At 39.1% G+C, this 24,764-nt stretch overlaps 1 protein-coding gene across 5 annotated transcripts in view; it reads right to left on the bottom strand.

The window, feature by feature from the left end:
* Positions 1-24,764, bottom strand: part of PAN3 (poly(A) specific ribonuclease subunit PAN3) — a 134,816-nt gene that overhangs the window by 7,345 nt on the left and 102,707 nt on the right. For 4 of the 5 annotated variants that reach the window (XM_047078176.1, XM_047078185.1, XM_047078193.1 and 1 more), the window contains 8 exons: positions 19,429-19,590; positions 19,071-19,187; positions 18,879-18,980; positions 14,956-15,121; positions 13,721-13,811; positions 9,108-9,247; positions 5,778-5,907; positions 5,285-5,349 (listed from right to left, as the gene is read on the bottom strand). In XM_047078176.1, coding sequence (XP_046934132.1) covers positions 5,285-5,349; positions 5,778-5,907; positions 9,108-9,247; positions 13,721-13,811; positions 14,956-15,121; positions 18,879-18,980; positions 19,071-19,187; positions 19,429-19,590 — 973 coding nt within the window. The remainder of the gene's footprint in view (positions 1-5,284; positions 5,350-5,777; positions 5,908-9,107; positions 9,248-13,720; positions 13,812-14,955; positions 15,122-18,878; positions 18,981-19,070; positions 19,188-19,428; positions 19,591-24,764) is intronic. The other variant, XM_047078184.1, reaches the window with a different exon arrangement.

The raw sequence follows: 24,764 nt of genomic DNA, 5'->3' as shown, positions 1-24,764 counted from the left end.
GCCACAGAAGGGGGCCATCGCCGTGAGGCCAGGCAGGGAAATCATTAGGTACTACTGAAAGCGCAGTATGGGCTCAAGGTGGACACAGCAGAATTGACGGAAAACTCTATAAATAACAAGTAGATAACCTCTCTCCCATCCCTGCCTCCATTTCTGCTCTGCAGACATTTTCCAGAAAAGGTACCGGAAATCTCTCTAGACAGGGTGAACAAAGACGCTCCCACCCCAGGGTGCCAAGAAGAGCAAGCGATGGCAGGTGAGACCATTCAGTCAACCCCTCGTGGCTACTTGGCCATCCAAAGCTTGACCACGAATTTATACTACAGACAGAAGGTTGGAAGGTTATTTTCCGGATGCTAACTTGCCCAAGGGAAATTCTGACACTTAAGAGTATACCAAAAACAAACAAAAATTATACATCACAGCATCACACTGCTTTACCACACATTCTACAATCTCTGACACCACCAGGAACTTATCAGTAGCTTTTTAGATGAAATTCTTTAAATTTCTTTAAAATTTTATTTACTTAGCTTTTTAGTAATTTCCACACCCAACGCAGGGCTTGAACTGACGACCCCAAGATCAAGAGTCGCATACGCTTCTCACTGAGCCAGCCAAGTACCCCCAAAAAGATTACTTTCAACATGAACACATAGCCAGGATCAGAAATCCACTGGAGAATGAAACAGAAGAAACTCATTTCCTATGAGACACTGCAGGGAACAGAACAAAACTTAGAACAACAACAACAAAAAACCTAACCAAAATCTGTAAGTGAGACTCTTGCACAAACAAGAATTAGATGCTGTAAGACAGAAACATTTAGAGAGGGGCGCCTGGGTGGCTCAGCCGGTTGAGCGTCCAACTTCAGCTCAGGTCAGGATCTCATGGCTCATAAGTTTGAGCCCCGCATCAGGCTCACAGCTGCCAACACAGAGCCGGCTTCTGATCCTTTGTACTCCACTCTCTGTCTCTGCCCCTCCCCCAATCATGCTCGTTCGCTCTCTCCCTCCCTCTCTCTCTCTCTCTCAAAAATGAGTGAACATTAAAGAAAAGCATTTAGAAAACAGAAAGTTCTTGAAAATTAAAATTATGACAGCAGAAGCTTAAAAATTCTAAGGATTGGGAAAAAACCTTTATTTTTAGACAAAGTAAGTTGAGATAATTACCTCAAAAGTAGAACAAAAAAAATACAGTACAGAAAACAGAAGAGAATATTAGAAAATTAATGATGATGGTCTAATATCTGAGTAACAGGAATCCCAAAGAGAGAAGCTATCAAAGAAACAATGAAGACAACTTCTCAGAGCTGAAGGACCTACGTTTCCAAGATTAAAAGGGCCTGCCCACCCTGATGATTCATCAGAATGAATAAAAAACCCTACAGCAAGGCATCTCACTGTGCATTTCTGAACATCAATAAAGAGAAGATCCTAAAAGCACAGAGGAAGGGGAAGGGTTTGAAAAGAAAATAGATTTGAATCCGGAAGTTAAAAGACAGTGGAGCAAAGCTTCAAATTCTGACAGAAATTATCACTACTATTACTTAACTATGTACTAGAGATACTAGCTAACACAATCACTCCAAAGCAACTGAAACTATCGAAATTAGAAAGTAGGAAATGTAACTACAATTATTTGAAGATATGACTCTGTATCGGGGAAACCCAAGAAATCTAGCGAAAAACTATCCAAACACTAAGGTATCTGGGCACAAATTTTACAGAAATTGATAAATTTCACGTGTACCAATAATAGGCAATCTAAGAAGAAAGAATGGCAGGGGTGGGGGGGAAGGGAGGGGATTCCCATTTACAACAGCAACAAGAAAAAAAATACCTAGTAAACTTAGTGTGCCACAACAACATAAGAACAACTTAAGCACTGAAGGACAGACAGTAAAGCAGGTGTGAATGAATTCAACGATATATACCATTGTCGTGGTTACGAAACTCAACACCTACAAACACATATGCTCCTTAAGTTTAATAATAAACATGTCATCTTATAAAATAAAAATACCACCAGGTTTATAGATTTTTTTTAACTAAAAAAGCTGATTCTAGAATTTATACAGAAAATTAAACAGTTTTAGGAAACAACAAAAAACAATGAAATGAAGCTGAGAAAGAATGAACACTACCAGATTTTAAAATGTCATCCAAAAAAAAAAAGTTAGTCATGAAGGGGTGCCTGGTTAGCTCAGTCAGTTAAGCAACCATGCTTGGGATTCTCTCTCTCTCCTTCCCTCCCTCCCTCTCTCTCTCTCTCTGCCCCTCCCCTGCTCACTTGCTTACTCACTCTCTCTCAATAAATAAGCAAACATTAAAAAGAAATGACAGTCATTCAAACATTAATGTGAAAGAAGTACTGTCTTAAACCAGTGGGGAAAAGCTAGACTATTCAATAAATAGCTTTTGGGCCACTGGAGAGTCTTCTGAGAGGGAAGGGTGGGGGAGCTGAATACATACCTTATATCCTATAAATATTCCAAATACATAAAAATTTAATATGGGAAGAAAATAAAACCGTAAGTACACTAGAAGAAACAATGAGAAAATTCCCGTAGAAAAGGCCTTTCTAACTATGATTCAAAACCCAAAAGGATAAAAGAAGTTTGATCAATTACACCATGTATACAAATGTCTGCATGGAAAAAAAAAAAAAAACTGAGCAGTCAAAAGAGAAATGACAAATTAAAAAGAAAATGATCAAAAAGGACAAATCTCTCCAGCTCCTATAAATCGACAGACAATTCAACTGGAAATAAAAATGAGCCAACAATACGAACAAAGGAAAAAAAGGCAACAGAAACAGATCAAAAACATAAAAATGACAAGCAACATGCTCATTAAGAGTAAATACAAAATAAAACCGCACTGAGATTCAATTTCGCATCCATCAGGTAGACAAAAATCCACAAGCTTGAAGAAGTACTGTTGGTAAAAGGCCCTCTGCAAGGGTTTACGGTCACATATCCACAGACCTAACAACCACAACTGGGTCTATCTTTATGCACACGTACAATTAAGTATGCATAAGTCAGTCCCTGCAGCACTGATTATACCAGCAAAACAGTAAAAACAACTCAAATGCCTACTGATCAGGAACTAGAGCAATAAATTACAGCATGTCCACAGAATGGACTATTACATGGCTATAAATTATGGAGGCATAGCACAGTGGTTCAGAGCATGGACTCTGGAACCATACTGTCTGGATTTGAATTCTGGCTCAGATGCTCACTTATTATGTGACCCTGGAAAAGGTATTTCACCTCTCTGTGCCCACACATCTCTGTTAATCGAGAAGACTAATAGTACCTGTATCACAAGGTAGTTACGAAGATTGAGTTGGGACATATTTGTAAACTATTGAGAATAGTGTTTGGTATACACTAAACATACCTAAACAAAAAGATTTCCAAAATATAGTTAATAAGGAAAAAGGAACATACAGAACACTGCATGGTTTACAATTTGTATATATTAAAAAGTGAGGAGGGGATGAAAGGAATTAAGAATGTATCATTGTAACTCAGGAAGAATATAAAATAAAGATCAGTGGGAGAAAAGGGAGAGACTGGGGATGTAACAGGTATGAGAGATTTTTTCCCACTGCAAACCCTTTTCTACGTTTTAAAAAACTGGTTCATATTAACCTATTCAAAATTAATAAAAAGAATTTTCCAAGGACAGTCTAGAATTTTATACCCAGTTATACTGTCAATAAGTGTAAAAATAGAATAAAGATATTTTCAGACTTACAAAGAGTCAAAAAACTCACCTTTCTCAGGAAGCTACAGGAGGATGTGCTCCAATAAATCAAAAGAATAAATCAAGGAAAAAAGCAAGAAACAGGGTATCCAACACAAAGGGAGAGACAATGAGAATTCCCAGGATAATAGTGAAGGGAAGCTCCAGTTCTAAAGTGTGAGTGTGAGCAGGCTTAGAGCTCAACCAGCCCAGATAGGAACAGAAGGACAGAGGCTCCGGGGGCAATTTCTCTAAGGGGGAGAAAAAAAAAGGAACTGATAGGTTACCTATTTTTGACCATATGGGAAGGTGTTTCGTAACTCTGGCAAAAAGTCTGGAATAAAGTGGTGGTCAATATTTTTTCATTTGCTTATTAGAGTTCTATAATAAGGCAATTATTAACCCGAGGAAAACAAAAATCAAAAAACAAAATACAAAAGAAAGGAAATATAGTCATGGTTTACTCTGTGGTGCAGCTATGAACAGTATTTACCCCGTTATACTAATGTCAACACTTTTAACTCAAAACTTACGGGTTCAATGGTAGAATGTGAGTGAGTGAGTGAGTGAGTGAGTGAGTATGTTTGGTTAAGGAAAGGGGGTATGAAAGATAAAGCCTCATCCTACACAGGACAGAGTCATTAGCTGAGTTAAATACTTAAAAAAAAAAAAAAATCAAGCAATAGTATCATAAGCATATTATTTTTAAATAAAGAGAAAAATGCCAGAAGAAACAACTTGAAGGGTTTTTTGGGGGTTGTTGTTGTTGTCATCTTCTCTTCATTTAGAAACATTATCAGGGAAAATACAAATTGAGTTTTGTAACTGTGAAGAAAGGTAAGTGAATATGAATTTTGTCATCAAAAACAAAATCCCTCAAGCGGTATTTATGTGTCACCTATCTCTATCAACAGAGGTAACATTCCTGAAACAGAACTTATACTACAGTGAAAGTAGCTATAATACTGTTCAACCTGCCTCGACAGTTACTATTTAGTACAGACGTCAACTCTCCTTCTTTCTTGAATGTACGATAAACTTTAACTTACGAACGAGGCAGAACTAAATGACAAATAATGCAGGGTGGCAAGGCCTTCCCAGTGTCACCGATATGACAGCTGTATGTATTGTTTATGTGATGTTCTTAAATAGAAGATAAGGGGCATGCAACAATTAGACATGTCTGAAATCTCTAATCTGACTAAGGTAAGCTGAACTGAGCAAGCTTCAAAAAGGAGACAGAGTAGAGGCAGTACTGACAGTCATAAAATGTTCCCTCATGCACAAACCACAATGGAGCTTTCTAACAGTCTCTTTTCTGTATGGGTATGTGTGTGTGGAATCCCTAAGAACAACCACATCTAGGCTGTAGTTAAAAAACAGCATCCTAATGGCTACCAACAGGCTTAAGGTCACTTCACATGAGAATTTTTCTCTTTCCAAATAAAACCAGTAAGAAACAGGTATACTCATTCTTGTTAGTGCATTTGATTGAAATCATATTGTAAAATACTGTAAATCCTTACTCCGGCCTCTCATTGATTGTTCCCAATTTTGCTAGAAGCCTAAACAGTCTTCCATTTTGAACCTCCTATAAGACATTTTAAAAAGAGAGAGAATGTTAATATTCCAGCAAAATTTTATGAACCTGGTATCCTACACCAACATTACCTTTAAACCGTAAATCCTAATATCCCCACCTTTTGGTAATCCTTTTGAGTGTAACATGTCCATTTCATTCAATATTAATACTCAAGATGATCACGCAGCCATTTTTAAGAATGGTTAAAGTTACATGGGGGGGAAAAGAAATCAAGATTCTGTCAATTAACTGGAGCAAAGCCACAAACAAAAAGCAGGACACAAATGCCCAGAGGACATAAGAAATTAAAAAAAAAATTTTTTTTTAAGTTAAAAAATATCTGTAAACAGTCCTAGCCAATTCGGCACAAAAATTACTGTTTCCTAACTCTCTGCACATACAGATGCCATTGTACGTATCTTTTTTTGAGTCCTTACCTTTGCAAGGTCTTCCTCTATGACATCATTTCTCATCTGAGCAGCATCCAACTGAGTATAAAACCGAGCGCCAATCATGGGCATGATGTCGTTTACACTTCGCATCCTGTTTTGGTCGGTCAACAAATACCTAGCGAAAATAAAGAATCACCTGAATGCCAAGTGTGCAATTTAATTTTTTTTTAATTTTTAAAAAATGTTTTATCTATTCTCGAGAGAGAGAGCGCGCGCGCATGAGCAGGGGAGGGGCAAAGTGAGAAAAGGACACAGAACCGGAAGCAGGCTCCAGGCTGCCAGCACAGAGCCCGACACGGGGCTTGAACTCACTCACAAGCCGCGGCGGGATCACGACCTGAGCCGGAGTCGGATACTCAACCGACTGAGCCACCCAGGCGCCCCTCAAATTGTGCAATTTATTTATTTTTTTATTTTATTTTTTTTTTAACGTTTATTTATTTTTTGGGGACACAGAGAGACAGAGCATGAACGGGGGAGGGGCAGAGAGAGAGGGAGACACAGAATCGGAAACAGGCTCCAGGCTCTGAGCCATCAGCCCAGAGCCCGACGCGGGGCTCGAACTCACGGACCGCGAGATCGTGACCTGGCTGAAGTCGGACGCTTAACCGACTGCGCCACCCAGGCGCCCCTTTTTTTTTTTTTTTTTTAATTTTTTTTTTCAACGTTTATTTATTTTTGGGACAGAGAGAGACAGAGCATGAACGGGGGAGGGGCAGAGAGAGAGGGAGACACAGAATCGGAAGCAAGCTCCAGGCTCTGAGCCATCAGCCCAGAGCCTGACGCGGGGCTCGAACTCACGGACCGCGAGATCGTGACCTGGCTGAAGTCGGACGCCCAACCGACTGCGCCACCCAGGCGCCCCGAAATTGTACAATTTAAAAAAAGACAAACACGACACACAAGCACATAGCTATCGCTGCTGCCGTCACAGAAGTGTATACAATTTGAAAAGATTTTTTTCATCAAGTCAACCTCACTTTTAAGCGTTGATGATTTCTCTGGGAAATTTTAAGAGCCAAGGGAAGAAACTGTAAACATGTCTCTTTCTCTACATCTTTGCTATTATGAAAATGAAAGGGGGAAGTTGAGTAGGGTTACACTTCACCATTTGCATTCTCAAACCCTTCCTTACAATAGTGGGACATGAAAAGACTGTTACAAGCTTTTTTGGAGGGGTGAAATAGGGGGCGGCTGTAGGTGGAGAGATTTTTCCATTTGCTCTTCAAAACAATTTGTGTCGGGGCGCCTGGGTGGCTCAGTCGGTTGAGCGTCCGACTTCGGCTGAGGTCATGATCCCACATCTTGTGGGTTTGAGCCTCACACTGGGCTCAAACAAGGTTCCAACTTTTTAGAAAGGTGCCCTCTGCTCTACAATGTCATTTACCAGTTGTCATCATCTATTTATTTCTGAAAAACTGTCACGCACTAACATATATCAGAAGAGGCCAATTTCTCCTACCATTATAACTGAGGCCAAAAAAAACCCCAAAAAACCAAAAAAATCCGTTTCAAAACGCGACCTGCTAGAATACAAAGATGATCATGACCTATTACTGCCTATTCTGACAGGTGAGCCGTTTCCTAACCATCCTTGGGACGGGAGCCTCCTGCTCTTGCACTCTCTGCTTATAATTCTATCCCATTTTCTTCAGGGACTTATCGCTACCTGCCAACATCTTACATGTTTCCATGTTTGTTACCTCCTCCCCATTAGGGTGGAAGCTCCAGAAGTTGGGGGGTTTTGTTCATCTTGTTCAAGGTATCTTCAGGGTCTGGCACAGGATAGGCATTCTTTTGTTAAATAAAATCCTCCTGTTGATAATCTATGCCTTAGCTATTTATCTGTAACTACTGACATATTTACATCTAACTACTTAAAGTTATTACAAGCTTTGTGACTTTGGCAAGTTACTTTACCTCTCTAAGCCTCAGTTCTGTCATCTCTAAAATGGAGCTAACTTATAGGGTTATTGGGAAAATTCATTTGTATCAGTTAGAAAGTGCCTGATACATGGTTTACCGCTCTATAAAGTTGTTACTTAGTATGCAAGTATGGCTTTTTAATTTGCTTTTGATTAAGGAAAATTTCAAACATTCATAAAAGTAGAGAGAACAGTATAACAAAAGTCCATGTACCCTTTGCCCAGTTTTGACAATTATTAACGTATGGCTGGCTAGTTTGTAACATTTATATCCTTTACTCTCAACTTTTTAAAAAGGAAGTTTGGAGATTACTACTTTGAGATGTTGCAAATGAAGGCTAGGAATTGCTGCTGTGAAAATACGTGAAACAAATATTTTCACTTGAAAGAGAAATCATGTGAGTATTCCCCGGAAGCAGGCAATCACTGGCTTCCGGTGGTCGGTCACAAGCACGACACTTACGCCAGCGTAACAAAGTACAAGCGGGCAGCCCCATCCTCTAGCCCTCGATTCCGTATCCGGAGCTAGTCCAAAAAGAAACTGAATCCTCCAAGACTACACAGAAAAATCAGAAGGAACAGCTGAAAACTAAGGCACTGAAAAGGACCAATATGCTCCAGCTGCTTCTAGAACATAACAGAAAAAATTTCGAGAGATACCGTAGCATCTGTTCTCTACAATCACTTCTAATGACAGTAAGAATTATGGCGGTCCACCCTCTGGAATTCCCCGATGTTAGATGCGTCTGAGACAGGGAGAAGTCCCCCTGCGGTGACAGGAGTCCACAGTGGGGCTCTCCTAAGTCGAATGCATTTCAAGGACTTCTTGGGAGTCTAGAGATCCTGGAGTAGAAGCCTGGGACCCTTACATCCATGCTTTCTGTAATCGCTGTTTTGGCCACAGAATCTGTAACTGGATTGCATCTGAGGTTTATTTATGACAGCTCGCACAAAGAGAACAACCACTCTCTAGAGCAGCACTGTCTGACAGAATTTTCTGAAATGATGGGATATATTAGCCAGAAGCCACATGAAGCTTTTGAGCTCTTGAAATGTGGCCAGTCCAAGATTGATTTCTTTAACTTTATTGTATTTTAATTAAACTAAGTCATATGTAGCTAGTGAATACCAATGCAACCTCAGTGGGTACCCTCTGACCAAACACTTAAAACATCGGTAACTAAACACATTGGTTCGTGAATTTATTCAAGGAAATATACACTTAACAATAAAAATAAAGAAATTAAAAGTTGTTTAACTGTGTTTTGCCTGGTTTTGAACACTAGGAACTAAAATAATAAATAGAAGCTCTATTAGAAGGCCTGTGTGGAAAAAAGCTGTCTTATCTCCTACGATCATCATATATGTTTAATTGTATATTACAACTTACAGAATCAGATTCTTCAGGTCAGAGGAGTAGTTGATTGTCACCAGTTCCATGGCTTTCTGTAAATTCTCTCGCTGAATTCCTGCCAAAGAGTTGCAAGCCAAAGCCAACACAACTTTTCCTAATGATATCAGATCTGCTTGCTGACATGAAAGAATAAATATAACTTTTAATTTTTATTTTATACGTACAAATTTAACACAGTGACACTACTGCCTGCATGGAAAAATCACCTTTACAAAGAAGCTGCAAAACTCAGCACAGGGCTCTCCAATATTGGTGCTCAGAGTCACCTGGGAGCTTGAAGGGGCTTCCCGAGCCTCTCTACCAGAGATTCTCGTTCGGTAAGTCTGGGGGAGCAGGCCCAACATTTTTAAAGCACCCAGGTAATTCTGATAAATGTAGTTAGGGCTATACTCTAAGCAATTCATATGCCAGCTACAGAATTGTTGCTTCAAAATTTTTAAAAAAAAATTTATTTAGATAGAGCTGACATTCTTATTATTAAGGCTGGTTACCACATATTCTCCTGACTACGATCATTACAATCTATAATATGCCCCTCTCTCGCTTTCCATCATGCCCCAAATACAGTGGGAGTTTGAAGAATTATTTGAAGAAAAGTTATTCCATTATTCAGAATGTAACATAACTATTACCTGATTTCAGGGTATGTTCTTTAGAACATCGAGAATGCTGCCAACCCCAATGACATCCCATCTGCCCTTATTTCCAAATAGCCCATTTTTACTCACATTATAACAGATCTTTGAGCTCTGTAACCACCTGGTTTCTTTTTCTTTCTTTTCTTTTCTTTCTTTCTTCCTCTCTCTCTTTCTTCTTTTTCTTTCTCTATTTACCTATCTATTTTTTTATGATTTACCACTGTGAGGCTTTTGCTCTAAAAGGATTTTCAAAGATAGCTGGCTACATTGAGGTAAGCTCTCTATTACCTGTCTAACTCCAGGAAACAGAATGGTTATCCCAAGTGGCCCTTCTTGGCAGGTAACTATTAATAATTTTATGCCTAGGAGAAGGGAATAGCTCCGAGTTAAATAAAATCATTTGAAGTAATTGTGACAGAAAACTTCTGTAAATCTTCAAAATCTGAGACCTGATTTCAAATATTGGATACATTTACTGAATACTGGTCTAGTAAAAGGAGTTTTCAAAGCTAGCCATACATTAAAATCACCTGAGGAGCTTAAAAACATCAAACAGAAGAAGTAACCCCGTAGCTATCCCTTCACTCCAATTCTGGTATTATTAGTCTGGGTTAAGATCTAGGTATTAGTGTTTTTCAAAGCTTCCACAACAGTTCTGATAATGAAGTCAGGATGGAGAACCACTGGTTTTGTGGAATGTTTATACATAGTATAGTTGCAAAACAGGCAAATATTTCAAGACAGTCACTAATGAAACTTTAGCACTCTACAGCTATCCTCAACATTTTATCCAAATAAGAAAGTATAAAGAAGCCAAACTCCATTACTAACATTAAAAAGTTCAAATTCAAAAATTCATTCAGTACTAGCATTTGTGAATTTGACGCTCTGAACAGGAGACCCTATTATAATCAGTGGAAAAACAGATTAGAAAAACTACTTTGACTCTATTGTGGTAAGAGATGCCAAGGATTCATGTCAAAGAAACTTTTTAAAACTTCACTTGTGGTACAGACTTAGGAGCCCAGAAAGGGAGGAGGTAGGGTGGCACGGGAGGGAGCACTATTACTGTTCGATCATTTCTGTTCTCGGAGGGGCACTGCCATGAATGAACTCAAGAAGGATTCCCCTCAGTCATTCTCAGGATCGAGTAAAACATTCCAAGTTATAGTAATGAAACCATAAAAATCTTGGTCAAGACAAACTGGTACATGTAAATGCGAACTGTAAATTTCTCTAAGTGTTTCAATCCAATATCCTCAGCAAAGCAAACTGAAAGTTGCTATTATTTATCAAGTGTCTGAGCAGCATGTACCAACACACAGCCTCCCAAACCCTTAAAACAACAGAATTTTCAATTTAGCTCCACCCTCAATTGATGCTGTAACTAAACCTCCCACCTAGAACATTCCGGTATTCCCTAGTACGAGCCAGGAAAACAAAAGTCCAAGACAGCCGAAGGACTGGATGGGTTTTTAAAATAAGAACATCTGATTTTTGAGTGCGTCCCACCACTTTCTAAAGCTGACTCAAGGTGGAATACGCACGTTTAGAAATAAAGTCTACAGGTCACATAATCCAGATTAAATTAGAACGGATTTGTTTTTAAGTAAGAGGTCAATGACGTCCTGCTTAAAATTAAGAGAGTTCAACATCACAAAAGCCCGATAACTCTCCTTTCCTTATTTGCCGGCTAAATAATTTTCCGTTTGTTATTTTGCTTCTTACCTCCATCTGGTTTTTCCCCCCATTTGTTGAATTCTGGAGGTTTTCCCCCCACTCATTTTCAGTTTCTTCCTGATTCTTGATTTCTTGATTTTTCTGATTCTATCTATGGCTCTACTTATGTCCACTTTACTGAAAGTCAGTCTCTATTCACGTGTCTGAAACAGACTATGAAAAATAGACTACAAGAAACAATGCACTCCTTTCTCACGTACCCTCTTCTCCGTAAAATCACAATCCCCCACTTGGGACTATCTTTAATTCTCTCCTTTACCTTACTATATAAGCTGTGTGAAAAATCTTCCACACATACATAACCCACCCCCCAAAAATTAAGGAAAAAAAAGAAAAAGAAGAAAACCTGAGATATCCTTTTAGTGCTGGAAAATAAAGGGAAGGTGACAACTGGTTGAAAGCAGCAGGCAGCTCCTAATTTACCAATCAACTGCCCCAAGTGCTTACTGAAGAGTTGTTTGTTTGGAACTCTGGGATTACTTTTCCTTCAAAAGAGTTTTTCAAGGTAGCTACCTATCACTAATGTAACTGAAACGATGTACCTCTACAAAGAAAAAATGGGAAATAATACTGCTATAGTACTCACAGAAAACCAAAATCAAACCAGCCTTATACTAGAAATTTTTTTTTAAAAAAAGGAACTCTATTCAGAAGAGACAAGAATGACATAGTGTAATGCTGAACGTGTAAAAAAACAAAACGGCAAGGTGTTTCGTCTTTTAATGTCAACATGGGGTTTCCAGATTCTTGCAACAGAGTTAGATGACTAGTTCCAAACAGTGTCTGATTTGTCCTCCAAAATTTTCCTGGATGTGTATTTTAACAGCCAATACTTAGTCTCTCTTAGAAGCACAGAGATCAAGAAGAAAATTGTTCAGAGCCATTCAGGCACTAGGTGGAAGACAGAAGAAGGAAAGTAGCTAAGAACCACCTAAAAAAGAAAGAGGAACAGAGCAAACCCCCTGAGGCAGAAGAAAGCTGCTGCTGGCAGAAAAAAGCAGTCAGATTCTTCTGTGCGCCGCCCACTAGATGGCGCTACCAACCAGGACAGCTTGGCTGCCGCCCAGTTTGGCTGGGGGGAGGGGGGAAGATGGGTCACGTCCGCTTCCAACCCACACAGCTCAACGTGATGAGTGTGGCTCTACCTCTCGGGGACTACACTGTCCCCGGGCCAGCGGCAAAAGAGGTTTACGCATGAACTGGATCACTAGGCATCACTTAGACTCTACTTCTCATTCTGTCTCTTCCTTTTTGTTCAGAAACTTTGGCTTATAATTCAGCGAACTAAAATCTCTCAAAGATTTAAACTAAAGAAGTTGCAACGAGAAGGGTAAAGAAAAGGTAAAGTGTTTTTCTCCTGGACTTTCCACATAATTAAGAGATTCTGCCTTATATCAGACCTCTAAAGGTTAGTAAATGTTGAGAAACACCAAAAATTTCTTAACACAAAAAGAATGAATAATATGGTCTTAAAGTGGCAGCTGCATATCCTCCAAAAAGATGGGAAGTATTGTAATACAGACGAAATGACCTGAAATATTTACTTTATGTACACATCACCTGCACAGAGCAATTAAGGCAAAAGCAACTACACTTAACGTTCCTTGCAGAGATAGGCTCTTATTCTCTCACACCTTGTATTTATCAAGAAGTATGAAACGAACAGCTAAGACGAAGAACATAGAGGGGCCTAAACCTATGCTAGTATTATGACTAGACTAGAACCAGATTCTGATCGTGTAAAAGAAGGGAGTACGCAAAAGAAAAATTATTTAGAACATGTCGATACAACAATATTCCTTCGAAAATATTTCTAAAATGTGTGGATTGGTGGTAGGACAGTATCTAAGAGTAAAAATAACAGCTGTGATTTTAACACATGAAACAAGTGGGAAAAAAAAAAGTAAAATGTCACTGAATATGATCTATTCGCCAATTACTCTGTTTTAATCTATGTTGAGGACTTTCCCGACCACATAAACATATTTTCCTCTGAACGCTTAGTCTCTGACACTGTCGTTAACTCTCTGCATTCCAACTGATAAGGACTGCACTACACACGGCAGTGATTAAGAAATACATGTTCAAAGCTGACCTAGAGACACCCCCAGAATAAACTGAAATCTAGACTCAAAAGCCCCACTCCCAAATAAACAAAATCTTAGAAAAAAAGCCTGAAGTTATTAAATGTCCATGTTCACTCTTACTCACCTGGTACTGCGCCATTAATGCCAATGGATTATTATTCTGACTGTTATCAAATGTTAAAACATCAAAAACTCCAACACAATTTACTCGCAACCTTTAAAGACCAGAGAATTTAAACAAAATTATTAAACTGAGACTTTAAAAAAGTTCAGCATTTCCTATATTAGGAAGGATCTCAGAATCTTATCTAGTCTAACCTCCTATCCTACCCCCATATAACCTCTTTCAACCACCATTTTAGAGATGAGGAAATTAAGGCTCACAGATACCAAGCGATAGGCCTATGGGTGTAGAAGTCAGTAACTGATAAGGCCAGGACTGGACTGTTACTCACACCTTCGACTACCAGGCGAGTGGTCTTTTCACCACACCAAGCTGCTACTTTATCAGTGATTCACGAAAGAGAACTAATCAGCTTTCTAACATTTACTGAAGATGTATTAGGCACCATTCACGTGTATTGATCATTCAGTTTTACATGTATTAGTCATTTAATCCTCTCAATAATCTTACGACACAGGTACCTTGTAAGTGTGGAAAGTAGAGATACCAATAGTCTTCTATGGTTGCTGCACACACAGAAGTTACAGAATTTGCTCAGGATCATACAGACAGCAACTAAGGAGACTCGGTATGATGAACCTGGCTAACCAGGTACCAGACCTTGAGCTCTCTGTGTTATGCTGTCCAAGAGAAGTCTCAAAATCACAGCAACTCAAATAAAACTCTGGTGAAGTCAAGGGCTGTGCTCCTTAACTTGGTATCAGTGGTCCTCAAAGCACTGGACCCAATGAGCAGCAACAGTATCACATGAGAACTTGATGGAAATATAAATTCTCAGGCCCCACTTCAGATTCACTGAAGGAGAACTCTGGGAGTGGAGCCCCATCACGTGTGCTTATTAATGAGCCCTCCAGGCAATTCTGTTTCATGCTACAATCGGAGAACCACGGTTGTACATAGAAAAGGTCTACTGATATCACTTCTACATCCAGCCCCTGACCCTAACTATGTATACGTCCCAAACTTTTACATGATTCCTGGTTGATGACCAGGCATTGTATTCTTAAGAATTCAGCATTTTTTTTTTTTTAACTTACAAATGGACTCAAAGTCACAGCAGTTCTTCTGGATGGAATATACGAAAAGGTAGAATTAAACGAATCATCATGCTTTGTTTACTAAACTGTCACAGGTTAGATGCTCAATGAAGAAGCCAAAACTCAGAATGGTGGTACCTTGTTTTGCCAGTTATCAGAATCTTTGTTGGGTCCATAACTCGACACGCCAAACCTGCTGTGTGAATGGTACGCAACGCAGAACTCAGTTGGACAATATAGGCCCAAATAAGAGATTCTGGCAATAATCCGGCATGCTGTCTGGGTAATGGTCCATCGTGTTGACCTATACAGCAAATAAATAAAAAATGACACCTTTGAAGTAACCAACTAAAAGACTAAAGAAGTCGAACCAAAATTAACAAAGAAAATCCATGCATCATGGCACAACTTTTCAATATATATATACACATAAAAAATTTAAGTTCGGTCTGTTAGTTAAGAACAGACCCCCAACTTCCTATTCGTGAGATTATACCTTTATGCTGTCAGCAGCAGCACAACTCTCACTGAAATGTTTTCTGTGAACCTTGTAATTACTGAACAATAAAGAAAATTAAAGGATTTATATTTAATGTGAACCAAATAAATGTAAATTCTGATTACAAACAGGAATGATGGGTATTATTTTACTTAAAATGTGGATAATCCCAGCCTATGTTATTGTTCAGGCAGGTGAAAACTGCTCATTCTATGCCTTGAAAGAAAAATAAAAGCCTCTACTATCATTGATGCTGAATGTTTTCTTATTCTCCTTAAACTGCTCGTCTCCTCTCTTACAGCCACGTCAGTTAGGATGACATCCGACTCATAAAAATATAAACGTAAAAACCTGAATATCACTTATGTCTAATAATGAAACACAAAAATAATCTGATCTACCATGACAGTAATCATTTGGATTCTACCAACTCTTGTTTAAGTGCTTCCTCTTCTTTTGTAATGAGAGAGAGAGAGAGAGACACAGAGAGAGAGAGACAGAGAGAATCCTAAGCAACCTCCAAGTCGGCAGAGAGCCCAATGCCACCGCGGGGCTCGATCCCACAATCCTGGGATCATGACCTGAGCCAAAATCGAGAGTCAGATGCTCAACCGACTAAGCCAGCCAGGTGGCCCTCAGTGCTTCTTGATGCTATTTTCTGGGTCACTGTTACGCCTTACACACCAGTGGAAAAGGAGCCGCATACATAAATCTAACCCAGATTTTCTAATTCTTTCAGGGAATATGACCCCTTATAAATTGAATTCAAGTGTTCTTAGGGTGGTAAGCAAGTTTTTTGTGAATCAGGCATAAAAGCAACACAGTTAAATGGTTAATTGTGGAGATAACAAATAGCAAAATTTCTGGCTTGGGATAAAGTTTCCAAGGAAAAGCAAATACAAAATTGAAAAGTTGCTCTCCCTCAATTTAGACAGATTAAAGATAGTACAATCTGGAAAACAGTGTCCGTCCGAAGTGGCGCTAGTGAGAACTGCCAAGACATTGTCAAAGAGGACTATGAAGAGTTTAAATAAAACTATTTGATAAATGTGGTAATAAGGAAAAGCAGTATTTATAGCCAACAGTGTTTTGCTTGCTCTGAGCCAGATTCTGTCTTTACCTGTATACTGTTAACAGCAGCAGAGTTACTTTACCCACGTTACCTCACTTCAAACGTTTTTTTTTTTAAGTTTATTTTTATTTATTTTGAGAGAGAGGCAGAGAGCAAGCAGGGGAGGGGCAGAGAGAGAGAGGGAGACGGAATCCCAAGGAAGCTCCGCACTGTTAGCACAGAGCCTAGTGCGGGGCTCAAACTCACAAACCATGAGGATCGTGACCCGAGCCAAAGTCAAGAGTTGGATGTTCAACCGAACGAGCCACCCAGGGTGCTCCTTCTTATCACAACCCTTATATAGTATGGTATGATTATTATTTCCATTTTCTAAATTAGTATATTTCTTACAATACAAAATTTTTTAGTTTGTGCTAAGTTAAAGAGTGTAAGAAAACATTAGACTTCCATCTATAGCTCTTCAAAATTATAATTTTTCTTTTAACAGTTATAAAGGGAAACTAGAGAATTGCCTTGGAGTAGAAGTTGCTACAAATTAAAGGACGTATGCTATGTCCAGGGAAATTACTAGCATTCAAACAATACCTTTAAATAACAGAAAAAGGAGTGATTCGTGTGAAAATGTAAACATTTCAAAATGTATCAAATAGTCGGTTAACACCAAAAATAAAGGTAAAAAAAAAAAAAACTGGAAAGGAGTGCTAATATTCATGGTTCTCAACAGGGGTCCATTTTGCCCCTCTGGAAACATTTGGCAATGTAGGGAGGAGCTATTTTTGGTGTCGCTACTGGAGAAGGGGCCTGCTACTGGCATCTAAAGGATAGAGGCCAGGGACACTGCTAAATATTGTGGAATAAACAGACAGCCCCCACAAAAATAATTATCCAGCTCTAGATGTCAACAGGGCTGAGGTTGAGAAACCCAGCTATAAATTAAAGCCAACAGTCATTTCACAGGTGCTACTACTAAAATAAACTTGAACAACTACAGCCATATCCATCTATAGGAAAAGTTATACCACATCCCCTTCAACAAAATTATGTATGTGTCTAAAGATGACACGGCAAAAGAAAAAAAAATGACCACACCATATGACCCGATTTTTAATGCCAAACAGCCATGTAACCACAGCTTTCTTCTTCCAACTGTCAGAAAGCAAAGTTACAAGTAAACAAAAGTAATATTTCGTCCATAATTCAAATCCTTAAAGGAGTCACAATCCAAAAGAGAATATACTGTGGACTCACATCTTTCTTCCTCCTTAATTTCTCTCAGTATGTGAGTCAAGAAAATCTTTAAAAGATTAAAAACTACAGTAAAAAATGCAATGCTTTGTTAACTGTACTTCAATTAGTAAAATTTTTTAAGAGACTTCAATGCTTTTTCCCTGCCCCCAAACAAGAAAATGATGCATACATTTTCCTTACCCAAATACCTAGTTAATTAACAAACATCTCAAAATGGATGACCTACCTACTTTGACTCTGAAGCAATTCACCCTCTAATAAACATTTATTAGAGCATAATTACAATATTTTGGTTCTCTTAAGTACTGGAACTATACATATTAGAAAATATCCCATTAAAGTAAATGTTACCTGAAAATTTATTTTGAAGATTAATTCCTTAAGTAACATGCAGTCCTACCTTTTAAAAAAATTTGTTTAGGGAAATCACTTCATAAATGATATATAGTCACACTGGGCTATAATAAGAGAGTCATTAAATTATATCCAGAAAATACAAAAGTTAGGGGGAAAATACTTATAACAAATGAAAGATGCAATGCTACAAAAATGATATAAAGAAAAGGAAACAATGTGACAGGAGACCAAAAAACAAGACAAAACAAAAAAACCAAGACTAGAAAGAAATATACCAAGAGAAAATGTGGTTGTACTTTGGGTGGTGAAGCTATAGGCGTTATTTTCCAAAATGCCTTTATCCAGAAAGCTTTGTAGTTTTATTTTATTTTTTTAATGTTTATTTATTTTTGAGAGAGAGAGAGCGAGTATGAGCGGGGAAGGGGCAGAGAGAGAGGGAGACACAGAATCTGAAGCGGGCTCCAGGCTCCGAGCTGCCGGCACAGAGCCCGATGTGGGGCCCGGACCCATGAACCTCAAGATCCCGACCTGAGGCCGAAGTCGGACGCTCAACCGACTGAGCCACCCTGGCGCCCCCAGAAAGCCTTGTAGTTTTAAAGGAAAAAACCAAAATGTTTAAGAGGAAAACACTTTCACCACATTCTCGGTTATTTACATTTCAGACACCTCCACGAGTCTTTCACACCCTGCCTCCATACTCAGCCTATACACACAATACTCTATTTCCCAGCCGCTTATGGACTGGCTTCGATTCTTTGAGACGTTTCTTTTTTTAATGCGCTATGATCACAGAAACAAATTCACGTGCACTTTAAAATAGAAAACCACTCTTCCACAGAGCAAAGGCATTTGTCAAAATGAATCTCGCTTGTGTGTCTTTCTTACCCCACTTTCTCTTTGTGAAATAGGCATCAGCATTAGGGTCATTGAAGTGTCTGCTCATCATAGTCTCTCCTCCCGCATGGAAATCATATGCAAACACAAGGGCTTAAAATAAAACACAAAACACTCATTATTGCAATCTGGCTTCAAGTAATGAAGCCCACAAAAGCAGAAAGACAAGTACAAATTACTCACAAGGCTCTGCAAATGCTTTAGTGGTAAATACTTCACGCAAGGTTACGATATTTGAGTGCTGAATTTTTTTCCACATATCGACCAACACCATGCACTTTGTGTTAACGAGACGAAAACCTATAAAAGGAAATTTTTTCTACTAAACTGCAAATGAAATCCCTCCTGTATTCCATCAGAATCGTGAAGAGAAGGCCATGTGATATATCATTTATGAGCTACTAATTTCCAAATGAAATAACAAATTTATTTATTGTCCCTTATACACATATTAATTAAATAAATAAATACATGCGGGAATATTTCAATAATCTTAGCCTCAACCATATGCTTCAAAGAGTGGCTAACTTATCTTCCGTACCGTGTATCCTCCGAAGGCAATACGGCAGATCGTCTTTGCTGTTTACAGCTTTGTAGCAAGATGTGATGTATCCAAAATTACTTGATTTCTGTATCCGGTTGGGCGGCGGCAGTGGTTCTAGAGGGAACAGGCTATGGTAGCTGTCAACTTCTGTAGGGACTGCTAGAGTAATTCGTAAAAGACAACTTTAACTTGCTGATATGCATAAGTCTCTCAGAGCAAAAAAGAAATCGAATTTACCATAAACCACGGGTATCAAAACATACTTTTGAATTCTGGAACAGTGTCAACACTCATAACAATTCTATAAAAGAAAATGGTTTCATTATCAATAAAAAATAAGCATTACAGAACAACCAAAGAACCAGATTTCATACACTCAGAAAATTTTTTTTAAATTTCTTACATAGGTTTCACACCCAGCCCAGGGCCCGACACGGGGCTTGAACTCATGACCCCGAGAGCAGGACTTGAGCCGAGATCGAGAGTAGGGTGCTAAACGGACTGAGCCACCCAGGCGCCCCTTGAAAATATTTATCTTTTATAGCACCACACAACTTTTTGTTTCTCAGTTATTAGAAACAAACTGTGTTATCACTTACAGGTATTAAACATTTCTGATTTTGCTTTTGCTTCTTAAAACACTCTGGTTTGCACAAAATAGATTTAGACAATGGTGTTAAGCATATGAATTCTTGTTTTTTAAAACATACAGAAATTCAAAACAAGTAACATTAAATTGGAGAGTGTGTATGTGTAACGTATCTGTGGGTATATGTATGTATAAATATGGCAATCTATCAAGACTTTCAACCATTCAGTGGAACAGCACTGTTTCACTCCCTAGTAAAACATAAAAGAAAGAAAATGAAAACAACTTTATCCTCATGATTTCCACGTTCTTCAAAGCAAGAAAAATTATGTTTAAGAATAGCTGGGATAATGCATTGTAATTGGCTCATGATACTCTAGTCAGGCATTTAGAAAACTATTTATGTTGAATCCCAATCTGTTGTTTCTTATAAGGACTAAATAGGGGCGCCTGGATGGCTCAGTCAGTTTAAGCATCCAGTTCGATTTGGGCTCAGGTCATGATCTCACGGTTCTGTAAGACCAAGCCTTGCATCGGGCTCTGTGCTGACAGCTCAAAGCCTGCTTGAGGTTCTCTCCCTCCCTCTCCCTCTCCGCCCCTCCCCTGCTCACTCGTGCTCTCTCTCTCTCAAAATAAATAAATCACCATTAAAAAAAAAAAAAGACTAACTGTATTCAGTGGTTGGTTTCTGTAAGGAGTATAGGCAATTTACTTTTCTTTTTAAAGTTTATTTATTTATTTATTTTGAGAGAGACAGAAAACCAGAGTGGGGGAGGGATAGAGAGAGATGGGTGAGAGAGAATCCCAAGCAAGCTCTGCACTCTGAGTGCAGAGCCCGGCACGGGACTAGATCCCACAAACCGTGAGATCATGACCTGAGCAGAAACCAAGAGTCCGAGGCTCAACCGACCGAGCCACCCAGGTGCCCCTATGTTTTCTTCTTTACCGCTCCCTATTTTCTGATACATACATGTATCAGTTTTGCAATTCAAAAAGAGGAGGATTTTTTTAATGCTTCAAATACAATCAAATTACATTTCCCAACGGAACAGCTTCCATTCTCCTAAATGTCTTGAATGACTTAGGAATACTCAAGAGATTTCAAATGAAAAGCAGGTAAGTGAACATGCACAGTACACACAGAAAACCTTCTAGAAAGAACACAGCAAGAACTTCAACAATGGTAACCTCTGAGTGGGAGCACTGTTATTCTCTTTACACTATGCCATACTTCCCAAACTTTTTACAATAAATATGTTTAGCACTATTTTTAAAACACGTCAATAAATCTCTTTCTAAAAAACACACGGACCAATATGACTAATAATTTTTCACTGAATGCCTGTTAAGGAATACAGGTTAAAACCCTAATCAGAAAACTGTAACTCCAGAAGACAGGCTCATAATGGCCCTTCCGCCTTTGCTAAATTGACATTCACCATCTCTTTGTTTTCGAAACAACCACAGGAGACAGAACTCTATTTCATAAAGAAAATAAGGATCACACATCTAGAAAGGGAGTTGGGATGCAAACTCAGGGCTCTGATTCCAGAGTCTCGTGCTCTTAACCCCCAGACGGCATTTTGGCCAGAGTGCAAAAAACAGACACTGATTCAAACAGACACTAACTTTCAAAACAAGGTCACATGACATATTCTACTGAAATAAAGGCAGTACAAGGGAAGTATACACACAAGGAAATGCAGCTGCAACTTTGCCCATTTATCTTTTATTTTAACAATCAGCGTAATTTCCACAAACAAATGATGAATAAATTTTGTTCCCTGGTTATTTCATGAGGAGCATCTAGTAAGAGAAATAATTAATTTCAAATTAGTGAAAAGGTAATGAGTGCCTACTCATTAATGAAATACAGGTTCTTATCAAGACAGGTTATTAATCAAAACAGGTTATTAATTTTGATTAATAAGGTCTTATTCAAGACAGGTCTTAATCAAGACAGGTTATTAACTTATTAATACAGGTATTAATGAAATACAGGTTCTTATCAAGACACTAAGAGAAAAATAAAGGACAGAGATCTATATGGAAACATAATACAGTACAAGAAAAACAGCTATTAAAAAAGTACAACTCACCATGGCACTGGTTCTTAAACTTCAACACCCTTCAGAGTCACTGACAGTGATAGCAATACACAGTTTGCTGGGCCCCATGCCCAGTGTTTACTTAGTTGGTCTACAGTAGGGCCCGAGAATTTGCAATTCCAAGAAGTTTCCAGGTAATAATGAAAAGATGCTGCTGGGGCAAGGACCACATTCTGAGAAGCACTACGCATGGAAATACCCAGAAGGAAGCCATTCTCAAGGATCCTAGAAAAGATCTTACAGAGGATTTGGTACGTGTACTACAAACTGAAGGATGAGACTGCTCACAGTGATACTCCACAACGAGCGAACGAGCGCTTTGCTTTGTGGTGAGGGAGTAAACAGAACCACCACCGCCACCCAGGCCTCAATGCATATACTGTGTTCAGGAACCGTGAAATCTCACGCGGTGGGAGAGCAGGGTGTATTACAGAAGAGGTACAACGTGGAGAAAAAGCTGAGGGGGTTCTGTTGGGACTGGATCAGAGGGGAATACAAATGCTAGACTGAGGACCTGAAATTCACTACGCCAAGCAGCGGAGTCATAGCACCAGTGTGTGACAAAGAGATTGAGGGAGGGTCACAATCAGCTAAAAATTGTACTAACTCCTTTGTCCCTGTGTGCCCTTTCAAGCAAGGCTTGTTGAATTCTCTGCGTCACGGGGTGGAAAAAATCGTGCTTCAGTGGAAGACCACGGAGTATCCAATGGATGGCTTTTCGATGTCTGATTCTGATGCCACGGAAGGTATTTTGCACCTCTGTAAACTGCACACAGGTAACTGGCAGCACTGCAGAAGAACGCCTGCCTCCTCCGTGGAAAAGCCAGTTTGCACACGCATTTCGATACCCCTGAGCTAGTAGTAACAGGTCCTACAACCGGCTCCCTCACGACTTAAATAAAATCTTCAAAACGTTCATTTTGATGTCTGTACATATGGCGTTACCTTGTTTCCGAAAGTCATCTTTGAACACTACATTTCCCAGTCTACCCTGAAATGATCGTATGCAGCCTGATATTAACCTTAAAAAACCGAATGTTTCCACTGATAGGAATACTCACTGTCGTTTTGCTCTTCGTTTCCAGCTCAACTTAACAAATACATAAAATTAAGTATGAATAAAGGGAATAGGGGGTGCCTAAATCACTGTTAGGCCATCAAAAATCAGACTAGGGATACCAACGTGTAAGATTATGGACAGAGCTGCATTCTTCACGTCAGCCCCAAGTTTTAGTCTGGGGTCCAATTCCACCAAGTAATAGTAAAAACAGTGATAAAAAATAAAATGAAATGTTAGTGTCTTTGCTCTATTCAACCCTACCTCCCCTCGAAGGACATATAAAATAATAGGTCCAATCTAAGATATCGAATGTCTGAGATTCACTACGGTTTCTCAACCTTGGCCCTACTGACATACCAGACTGGATCACTCTCTGTTGTCAGGGACTGGTCTGTGCACTGCAGGGTGTTCGGCAACCCACCGGTAGCCAGCAGCACCCCACCGCCAGCTGTGACAACCAAAACCGTTCCAGACACGACCAAATGACCCGTGATGGGGTAACCACTCCTGGTGCAGAAGCACTGATCTACAGGAAATAAATTATGACTTCAAACTTGAGAAGTACTAATCTGGTGGGAACATGAGCTATGAAATGGAAAACGGAGAGAAAAAAGACAGCAAGACCAAATATTAATGCATGGGTCAGCATGAGATGAAGATTGTAGTAAACAAAAGACATGAAAAAGATCAGTTAGAGCAGTGACCCCCCCCCCAAAAAGCATTTACTAAACCTTGTGGAACATGGGGCACAGAAGCGGATTAACCATAACCTTTAGTCTGTGACACTCAGATCACTGGCTCGTGTCTACATAAAGCCTGGTTTTATGTAGTTAATTATTCTTAATAGCAGAATAAGCATCTGCAAACTCAGTACTCATCAGACCTTTAACTTACATCTAAATTACGGTTCTCTTTACCAACCTCTGCCTTCCTTCTCTCACTTCCTTCCTTTTTTATATGGCTGCATTGCACATAATATATACATAAGCATATACACATACATTTACATAAATGTAAATATATGTATAAATTTTGGTTAACTTTGTAAAAAGGTAGTATGCTGTATATAGTCTCTTGCAACTCACTTTACTTACTAATCTTCTTCTGGGTTGTTGCAGCTCAGTGAACTTCCTTCCTCTCAGCTGCTGTACCACCTTCCATTAGCTGACAGCAGCACAGCTACTCTGGATTGATCAAAGTTTCTGCTATTTTGAGTGACAATGTTATGGATACTTCGTCATACATTTTGCGGCTGAAAACGTATAGGAGTCTACCTGTTTCCAGGAGGAGAAGTGCTGGATCACAGGTTCACCCGACTTATGCTCCCTACAGCAACGCACCAGAGAGCCTGTGGACCCATATCCTAACACTTTACACGACTGCACTTCAAGATGGCAGCTTACCTGAACTTTCCCTAATTGTCAGTGATGGTTCACATCTCGTCATACATGTACTGCTCATGTGAATTTCCTTTCTTTACGTGCCTATTCCTATCTTTTGGCCATTTTTCTGTTGAGTTTTTTATGCTCTTACTGAATTGTCTTTCTTATATTCTTTGTCAACTGTGTAAATATCT

Source organism: Lynx rufus, unplaced genomic scaffold, assembly GCF_022079265.1.
Source record: "Lynx rufus isolate CCGP_SWC_20201006 ecotype Redwood Valley unplaced genomic scaffold, mLynRuf1.p SCAF_1, whole genome shotgun sequence".
Taxonomy (NCBI): domain Eukaryota; kingdom Metazoa; phylum Chordata; class Mammalia; order Carnivora; family Felidae; genus Lynx; species Lynx rufus.
The sequence above is the reverse complement of the archived record's forward strand: the minus strand, read 5'-3'. Positions and strand labels throughout refer to the sequence as shown.